At 41.8% G+C, this 9,793-nt stretch overlaps 1 protein-coding gene across 2 annotated transcripts; it reads left to right on the forward strand.

The window, feature by feature from the left end:
* Positions 1-454: 454 nt before the first annotated feature.
* Positions 455-9,288, forward strand: LOC106745872 (mitochondrial Rho GTPase). Of its 2 annotated transcripts, XM_014621848.1 has the most exons (13): positions 455-1,152; positions 1,575-1,780; positions 1,849-1,899; positions 1,974-2,075; positions 2,148-2,189; positions 2,538-2,703; positions 2,814-2,934; positions 3,015-3,207; positions 4,249-4,515; positions 4,799-5,011; positions 6,078-6,274; positions 7,452-7,490; positions 8,974-9,288. In XM_014621848.1, exons 1-13 carry the CDS (start codon positions 954-956, stop codon positions 9,098-9,100), a joined length of 1,923 nt encoding a protein of 640 aa, XP_014477334.1. In that variant the 5' UTR covers positions 455-953; the 3' UTR covers positions 9,101-9,288. The 2 variants fall into 2 exon arrangements, with proteins under 2 accessions (XP_014477334.1, XP_014477335.1); XM_014621849.1 differs by lacking the exon at positions 7,452-7,490.
* The last annotated feature ends 505 nt before the right edge of the window (positions 9,289-9,793 follow it).

Here is a 9,793-nt window from a genome sequence, read left to right on the forward strand (position 1 = left end):
AATATGCATTTTAAGCCTCAAGAAATTGATCAATCACAGTTAATTATTCTCTTCATACTCGACTGTGATTGGTCACCGTTACTAAATCGCCCGCATCAAACTATGAATTGAAGAAATTGAGATTGAAATTCGACTAATCAGTGCAAAGTTCACTAAATTTCAATTCAGTTAACTTTGCACTGATTGGTAAAGTTCAATCACAATCCTCAATCTTAGGTGCTAATCAGACTATGAATTGAAGGTCGAATTAAAATTTGATCAATCAGTGTAGAATTCATTAAATTTCATTAAATTTTAGTTAACTTTACACTGATTGGTTAAATTCAATTCAATCCTCAATCCACAGTCTGATACGGGCTTAAAGCATCACACACATGGGGTCAACACACACGTACACGCACACCATTATACACAGGCTGCTATCACACACACACACACACACACAGGCAGCGTCATTCATTGCGGGGGCATTGGTAACCTTGAAAAGCCCACCCTCGAAGCGCGCCACTCCACTTTGGTCCGTCGAATCTATCGTCGAGTTCGCTTTTCAGTTTCCGGCCGCCGTAAGTCGCGCGTTCGGTGATGATCGAGCGGGGCCGGTCGCTTGAACGAGTCGCGAGCACCGCCAGCGCGTCTGTTTTCGCGACGATTCTCGGCGACGCGATAGGAAACCGTGGCTGGGGAAGCTCGTGGCTGAAACGAGATGCGTCTCGCCTGATAGTCGAAGTCGTAGTTGAAGTGTCACTGTGAGAGGAAAGCGACTCTTTAAAGAGGGTTTTGTGGTAACGCCAGGTAGGTCGTCGTGTCGGCGAGTTACAGGTTATACGTGACGACGATCGCTGACGTACCTCCTCCGACGAAGAAACCGGATGTCATCCGCGAGGAATTGAACGGCGAATGTCGTCGTCGTCGTCGTCGTTTGTGACAGATATCGGTGCTACGGTGACGACGACATGGTGCAGCGCGCGGTCGCGCCTCGGCGCAACGTACGGATACTGTTGATCGGCGAGCGCGGCGTCGGCAAGACCTCTCTGATATTGTCGCTGGTCAGCGAGGAATACGCCGAGGATGTGCCGAGCAAGGCCGAGGAGATCACGATACCGGCGGACGTCACGCCGGAGCAGGTGCCGACCCACATAGTCGATTACTCAGGTAACTCTTGGCACCCGCACGGTCTACCTGTAGCTTGTTAGGTCCAACGATAAGTGCTTATCCAGTTCTAAGAGATTCACCAATCGCAGCCGAATTATACGAGAAAAAGCAATTGTGATTGGATAATCTCTTAAAGCTTAAGCCTGAAATTCTCATTGCGGAGCTAGCTTTACCAGCAGCATCTTTGCTGCGCCGGAGACTATTTTACCGATAAGCATCGCTCTGTGCCGGTAACAATAGGTCGATGCGATATTGTTCGTTCGGATCGCTTTGAGTCGCACCAGTGTCAGCTGTATTCTATAGTTGCAGCGATATTTCTCTGTTATTTCCCAAACCAAGTATCCTGAAAACTAACGAATACCAATGGAATACTGATTACCGCTACGTCGTTTCGCCGAATATCATTGGCTTGACGATTGCAGCTGCGGAGCAAACGGACGACCAATTGGCGGAGGAGATTCAAAAGGCCCACGTGATATGCGTCGTCTATTCTGTGGATGACGAGGACACCTTGGACAGAGCGGCCAGTTACTGGCTGCCGCTGATCAGAAGATGCTCGTCTGATAATCGGTGCCCGGTTGTGCTCGTGGGCAACAAGATTGACCTCGTGGATTATTCTACTATTGAAGTAAGTGAACCTGAGAGGAATCTGCATTTTACATCAATCTTATATATAATCTTCCTTCTCCTTTTCAGGCGGTGTATCCCATCATGAAAGAATTCACAGAGATTGAGAGCTGCATAGAGGTAAGTCCGTATGGTTCGGCTGATGGGGGAAACGTGAAGGGGAATTGTTTAAAGGATATTTCGTCTGTCCTCAGTGCTCGGCGAAGACGCTCCAGAATGTTTCCGAGACATTTTATTACGCACAAAAGGCGGTCCTGCATCCTACCACACCTTTGTACAATTACGACATGCAGGAGGTAAGTACTCGCTCACTTCTCTTCCAATTCTAATTTCCTAATTCTCCTTCGGATCGATATTTTTTGTTCCAGCTAACGGAGGAATGCAAAACTGCTCTACAGCGAATTTTTAAAGTGAGTACAGTATCGTAGATATAATTTAAGGCGTAAGGTTTAAGAAATTGACCAATCGTAATAGATTATTCCTCTATAATTCGACTGTGATTGGTCAATTTCTTAAGGCTTAGAGCTTAAATTCTCATTGTAGATCCCGCTTAAGGCTAGGTCTGCGATAGTGTTTTAAGCTTTAAGAAACTGATCAATCACAATTGATTATTCTTTTATAATTCGATTGTGATTGGTCAATCTCTTAAGGCTTAAATCACCCATTGTAGACCGGAAGTAATGTAGTAATTTTGCCTTCTTTACACCTATTTGATCTGTTTACGACTCTTTTACATCGTTGTCTCCTCCCCGACGTAGATATGCGATTTAGACAACGACGGGCTGCTGAACGACATGGAATTGAACGCGTTCCAACAGTGGTGCTTCAACACGCCGTTGCAGCCGCAAGTGCTGGAGGACGTGAAGGCGGTGCTGTCGAAGAACATCTGCGACGGCATCTGCAACGGATGCGTCACCATGAAAGGTACGGCGTCGTGTTGTCTCCAACGCGTTCGATCCGCACAAAATCTCAATCGTTGCGATGAACGACGATTACAATTGCTCTCGATTATACATGCGTGTATGTGTGCGTAGGATTCATGTACTTGCAATGCTTGTTCATACAACGCGGGAGGAACGAGACCACCTGGGCCGTGCTGAGGAAATTCGGATACGATAATGAGCTGCAGATGTCGAAGGAATACATTCACCCTCTGTAACTAACAATCAGTGGCCACTCGAAACCACCCTCGGGACGTTTATCCGATTGTGTCTCATTCGACGATTTCGTTTCAGGTTGAAGGTGCCGCTCGGCTGCACCACCGAGTTGTCGCACAAAGGCCAAGAATTCCTGACGTTGCTCTTCATGCAGCACGATCGCGACCGCGACGGTGCTCTTTCCCCTTTGGAGATGGACTCGCTGTTCTCGCGTTGCCACGTTCCGCCCTGGGGCGACGAGTACAAGTACACAGTACCCACCAATGAGAAGGTTTACTTACGCGCTTGCACTAGTTAGAACTTGTTAGAATATCCGATTCAAATCCGTACGCGGTGTTTGCCGGTATCTAGATAAAATCGTCTAGATAATCGTCCAGATGAATTAGTAGATCATCTTTATTTAGATGGAAACATACAAAATATTTGCATCTTTATTGTAGATAAGATAACGTGTTATCTCGTCTAAGAATTATCTGAAGTGATTTTATGCTCCATATTCTGAACTTGCTTTTCGATCAAATGAATGAAATAATATGGAGCTATGCGTTAAGCCCGTGTCAGACTAGGGATTGGAGATTAGATTTCAACGAGTCGACAAATTTTATTTTAAATTTTTATCAAGTCTCTAATGAAAGCAACATCGTCTAAAAAATTATCTAGCTTATCTAATTGATCTAAAAGAGAGATAAATAGCGCTACTTATCTTTCATCTAGACAAGTTAAAAGCAGAATTATTTTCATCTCATCTGAGATGAATTTTTAGGATTTTCACCTCATCTTCATCTAGATGAATCTGAAATCATCTAAGGCAACATAGAAAAAGTGGAAATATGTAGAATTATAGACAGAGTTGGAAAGTAGAAACGCGTTACTTGTAGCGTAGTTACCGTTTTCAAGTTATTTTCCCCTCAATGACGATTTGATAGCTGCTAATAACCGTTATTCTGTCATAGATACGATACACTTAGATACATGTAGATACGATAACGTAATTACAACGTTACTTCTTGAGTAACGATAACGTCAACGAGTTATTTCTCACAATGAATAACAATAATGGTAACAAGTTACTCTTTTTTTTTTTTAACGGATAACTAATAACGGTAACGAGTTAAGAACGGTTTAAAAAAAAAAACAGCTCATCCAATCCTGATTGTAGAAATTAGAAGGGCGGTATTCATCAGTCGAATCTTGTACTTAAGTTCTGGCCGTAAATACCGGCTTCAATCCCGTAGAGAATCGGAATAGAAATTAGAACGCGTCTCGATATCGTCGTGATACGTAATAAGGCGAATAATCTGTTCGATTGAAGGGTTGGATAACGTTCCAAGGATACATGTGCCAGTGGGCATTGCTGACGCTGACGAACGTGCGCAGAACCTTAGAGTATATGGCGTATCTGGGCTACAACATGTATAACAACGAGTGTCAGACAAGCGCGGTGGTTGTCACCCGCGAGAAGAAGGTGGATCTGGCGAAGAAGCAGTCCAGCAGGAACGTTTACACCTGTCACGTGATAGGCCCGAAGAGTAGCGGGAAAACTACGTTATGCAGGACTTTCATCGACCCGAAACTCGAGGTAAAGCGATATGTTGGAGCTCCTTGAATCGCCTGCATATTTCCGGCGTTTCGTCAACGTTTAAATTCACATCTTCAGGATGAGGAACGGAATGTTCGTTCGAGTCGTTCCTCATTCCGAAGAAGTGAATTGAAATGTTCGTAAAATGCCGAAGACGAATCGATGAAGAACACTGTGTTAACGGGAGCCGATTTAAATATTTCTTCACATTGCGGAAGCTTCAAAGTAAGCTTCAAGTATTACGGTTGTTCACGAAGAGGAACTTGACGCGATTTTGTTTTAGAAATTGAGCGATCAGGCGGTACCGTCGAATGCTCACATCACCGTGAACACATTGCACGTGTACGGGCAGGAGAAGACTATAGTGTTGAAGGATATAAACGTGTTGAACGTCCAGGACGCGTTGACTCCGGCGGAGATACAGTGTGACGCGGCCGCCCTCGTCTACGACGCCAGTAATCCGAAATCGTTCGAGTACATAGCGCGCATTTACATCGTGAGTACCCATCTCTGACGATTCCATCATGAATTTATCAGTTTGAAGAGGCGAAAGATCGCCCTGAATTCATACTCAACGGAAAACAATGTTTATACACACGTGATATTTCACGACTGTGCGACAGATAATTTATATTTTCGATAAATAACAAATGATATCATAGATATTAATGTTATCGGCAGTGTTGGCTGATATCTAGATAAAATTATCTAGATAATCGTGCAGATGAATTAATAGATTATCCTTATCTTCATCTAGATGAAAACAATACAAAATATATCCATTTTTATTTTAGATAAAGAAAATATGTTATCTAAAAATGATCTGAAATGATGTTATGGTCCGTATTCTGAATTCATTTTTCGACAAAATGAATGAAATAATATGGACCTATGCGTTAAGCCCGTATCAGACTAGGGATTGGAGATTAGATTTCAACGAATCAACAAATTTCTATTTTGTCTTCTTTGGTCTGTTCATTTTAGCTGCACCAGTTCAGCAGTGCAGCTAAAAAGAACAGACCATTTGTTTGGATTGATCGATCCACTTTAAGCCCGTATCAAACTGTTAACTGAGTGAGCAGTCAATGATTTTTGGTCTTTTTCGTTAGATCCTTAAATTTAGAGCGATCACGTTGGCGAATTACTTGTAAACCATTGTGCAATTTTATATGATCTGCGTGATTTTTATTATAAATTTCTATAAAATCTCCCATGAAAACAATATCATCTAAAAAATTACCTAGATAAGTAGCGCCACTTATCTTATCTTTCATCCAGATAAAAGCAAAATCATCATCTCATCTAAGATGATTTTTCGGATTTTCATCTTATCTTTATCTATGAGTCGGAAATCATCTAAAACAAACACTGGTTATTGGTGAAAACAATATTAATGTTAAAAACTGTTCATCATCTTTTATCATCGCTCTTATTGCTTGTCGTTTTAAAATTATCATCATCTCTTGCCATCATCTCGTCAGAATTAATCTGTTAAATCTTCAGTGTTGATTCACACATGAAATATTTTTTTCTATACTCAAAATATATTTACGCCTTTGCAGAAGTACTTCGCCGACAGTAAGATCCCTGTGCTGGTGATAGCGAACAAAAGTGACCTTTCGGAGGTGAAACAGTGTTATCTGTTGCAACCGGCCAGCTTCTGCAGCAGATACAAGCTGATGCCGCCGCAACCATACAGCATCTCCCGCACGGTTCGACGCGAGATCTTCGTCAAGCTGGCCACGATGGCGGCTTTCCCGTAAGTTTTCTTAATATCCGCTCGCTCTGATCGAGAACAATTGGTGACAACGTTACGACGATGCTAGAGAAAAGAAAAGAAAAAAGAGATATCGGGCGTTTGACGCGATGATTTATCAGATAGGAGACGATATTTCTCCGCGTGATGATGTGTATCTAGCTGGTATACAGGGTCCTTCAAAAGTATGGAAACGGTCAAATAACTCGTCAGGGATCATGCATTTTAGAAAAAAAATATATCAGAGGGGAAGTTGTTGGGTTTCAAAAAACCTATCTGACGGTTAAGATCCATTTGGGCCTAAAACTCGGGCCCTATGAAAATCAAATTGGTTTGTTTTTTTTTTTTTAACGGCAATACCAGCTTTTCTATGGCTGATTTATGTTCCTGACGATTTTTTCCTTTCCGAATATATAGTTTAAGTTGGTCGGTCAGGCCCGAAATTTGGGCCTCACTAGATCCTCGAAAGCAGGAGGCGGTCGTGTAACTCCGCGAAGGATTGTGTTTATGAAACAAAATGTTGAGAGGGAAGTTCTTAACACATTGCGTACGGGTGACGAGATATCTCGTCTTTAGTGAGCCGAACGTTGTGGCCGGGCGACGAGATATCTCGTTTTCAGGTTTCTTCGACTTAATCGATGACTTAAGGAATTAAAAATAGATTTTCTTGTTACATTACCAGGGTAACGAAGTCTCGCGCATTCTCGAAACAAATGGTTAGCGAATAAATGAATGCCCTGGAAGCGTGTTGAGCGAGTAGAGTGCCGTACGCAATGTGTTAAGTTCTAAAAAAGCCTATCTGATTGATGAGGTGCATTTTGTCTGATAAATGCGATCCCTCACGAGTTACTTGACCGTTTCCACTTGAAGGACCCTGTATATCTGAAAGCACCGATTCGACATCGAGACTCCCGAAAGCTTCTTGGCTTGTTCTTTCTTTTCACCACGATATTTTTCCACGTTTACGTTTACAGACAACAACGGTCGTTTGCGTTTCTCGCCGCATCTTTTTTTCTAGATTCCCCCCCCTCCCCCGTTTTCATTTCTCGCGATTCTTTAATCTAAGAAAATATCGCCTGAATAAGAAACTGCGCAAAGAAAGAAAAAAACAAAAAAAAACAAACGAAAAAAATAAAGAGAATAATTCGGTACTAACGGAAAGATGATATTTCGTGTTTAGCCGCTTTCAAGGAGCGTGGGTATTATTTTACCGAGACAGGTTGGTGTCCGAATTTCAATCTCCACACACTCTCTGTGCAAAAATCTTAGAAGCTTGAAGCAAATCGCGGATCTCACCGCATTCATTCTCAGTCATCGTGTACATTCCTTTCTGTGCATGTATTTATTACCACGGTATTTAACTTCATCATCTTCATCATCATTTTATATACGCCGGACGATTTGCTCAGAATACTACATATATGCATACATATTAGAAAAAAAAATGTCTCGCACGGATGATAATAATACTCGTAACAACCGTCTTGTGGCTCTCTTTTCCAGCCGTTTGAGACGTATGGTCCACATGTTGCTTGTCGAACCCTCATCCTTTCACTGGTGGAGTTCTTTTATAAGGTTTCATTTCGTATTATCGCTTTTTCGTGTTTTTACCTTCCCCCCTCCCCCTCTCCGCCTACAGCCACTAATTCGAATTGCCAGCTTAACGTTACCTTGAAAGAGAAAAAGTCAATGTAGTCGCTGAGCTTCGAAGCGGTTTGCGCACTTTTCTTCCGATCGCAGGATCGGAAGGCGCAAACGACGGTGGAAATGAGAAAAGTCGAATTTTCGAAAAGTTCACGAATCATAAAATTTCGATGATCACGACGACTGTGAATAAACGGGGTTGGCTCTTTCTTTTCCAAGGCGCAAATATACACGTATCGCCTATTCCGTTCAAGCATGAGCATGCCGCGCCAGAACTTGTGCTCTTCCGTGAATTTTCGAGACGCTTTTCTTCATCATTACGCTCAGATTATCTCGAGAGAACGAGACTTATCCGTTTGGTTCACATGATAAAACTCAGTGTAACTGGAATTTCGTCTCGATATTTGCGTGGCTCGTCAAGGTAGTTGGTCCTTGGAGTGACGATTTTACGGGAATCCTTCATAAATTTATTATTTACTGAAAAGAAAAAGAAAATACTTTCTACAACTTCCCACGGGGTGTCTCATTTTAACTTGGGCACCGAAATATCTCGAAAGTAATGCGTTTTCGAGAAAAATTTTTCAAATAAAAGTTGCCGGATTGCAAAACGGCCGTTGGATGACCCGTTTTGCCGCCCGACAAGGGGTCTGAGTTGGTTTTTTTCGACGAAAATGACCGTTTTATCGCAGACTCGTATGGGGAAAAAAATACGAAAATTTTCTTCCCGATAATTTTTCGCCAAATCTCCTCCGGTGCGAAATAGCGCTCGAAGTTTTTATTTCGAAACACGCATTTCCGGCTGATGAAAGCACGATCGCCGAACGGTCATTCGTTTTCAAAACTTCACAGACGTGTAAACGGTACTTCCATCCGATATGCTGTTGAGATGCAGAAGGATTTCGAAGAAAATGGCTTGACGGACCAATTGCCTTATATAATCGAAAGATTCCGAACATGTGTTATATAAGACACTGCGGTTTTATCATTACCGCTAAGATGTTTCGAGAGATTTTTCGCGCTCTTCAGCAAGTACAATACTCCGCTCTTCGGCGTTTTAGGCACATAAACCAGTTCGGCCTAATGCAAGGGGACTCCATGGTCTGGTGGAAAGCAGGACTGGGGATCGCAATCGCCACCGTCGCTGGTTACGTGATGATGCGCGTGTTGAATACGGAAAAGAGATAGTCTACCACATATTCTCGTGCTACTTCTGCGTGTTTAACTGCCTCCCGTTGTCGAGTAAAAAAAGAAGAGAAAACCGTATATTAAGTAATCGCGTTGAATAGAGATTGGGTATGACATACATACATACATACATGCATACATACATACATCATACATATATATAAATATATAAATATATATATAAATATATATATAAATATATATATGTGTGTGTGTGTGTGTGTGTGTGTGTGCGCGCGCGGGTGTGCGTGCGTGCATATTGTGTGTGTATATATATACATATATATTTATATATACATATATATATATACACACTCGTATATAAATCACTAATTTTCAATATATGGCTATTTTCCAATAGCTAAGCGTTAGAGAATTAAATCATAAAAAATGCGATACTGTTACGTGTAGATGCGCTTACTTCGCTCTTCTTGTCTCAGAATGCCGGGATTTTTTATTTGCCGTTTACCCTCCCAATGTACGTACTTTCTTGTATAAGAAGTATTTTCACTTTCTGTAATAAATTATTGTTTAATGTATTGTAATATAAAGTGGGAGAAGAGAGAGAAAATGTGACGTACTTCGTGTTTTCTATTTATTTCGGTTCGCCGAAATACGTATATTCTGCATGATTCTTTCGGACTTCTTTTGTGCGATCACAATCTTTAATCTATATATATATATATATATATA

Source organism: Dinoponera quadriceps, unplaced genomic scaffold (genome assembly GCF_001313825.1).
Source record: "Dinoponera quadriceps isolate SergipeBrazil2010 unplaced genomic scaffold, ASM131382v1 scaffold1692, whole genome shotgun sequence".
NCBI lineage: Eukaryota > Metazoa > Arthropoda > Insecta > Hymenoptera > Formicidae > Dinoponera > Dinoponera quadriceps.

Coding starts and splice junctions, on each gene's coding strand:
- LOC106745872 (XM_014621848.1), top strand. CDS start 954: ATGGTGCAGCGCGCGGTCGCGCCTCGGCGCAACGTACGGATACTGTTG. Junction 5,012..6,077: donor ACATAGCGCGCATTTACATC/GTGAGTACCCAT, acceptor ACGCCTTTGCAG/AAGTACTTCGCCGACAGTAA. Junction 6,275..7,451: donor GCCACGATGGCGGCTTTCCC/GTAAGTTTTCTT, acceptor TTTCGTGTTTAG/CCGCTTTCAAGGAGCGTGGG.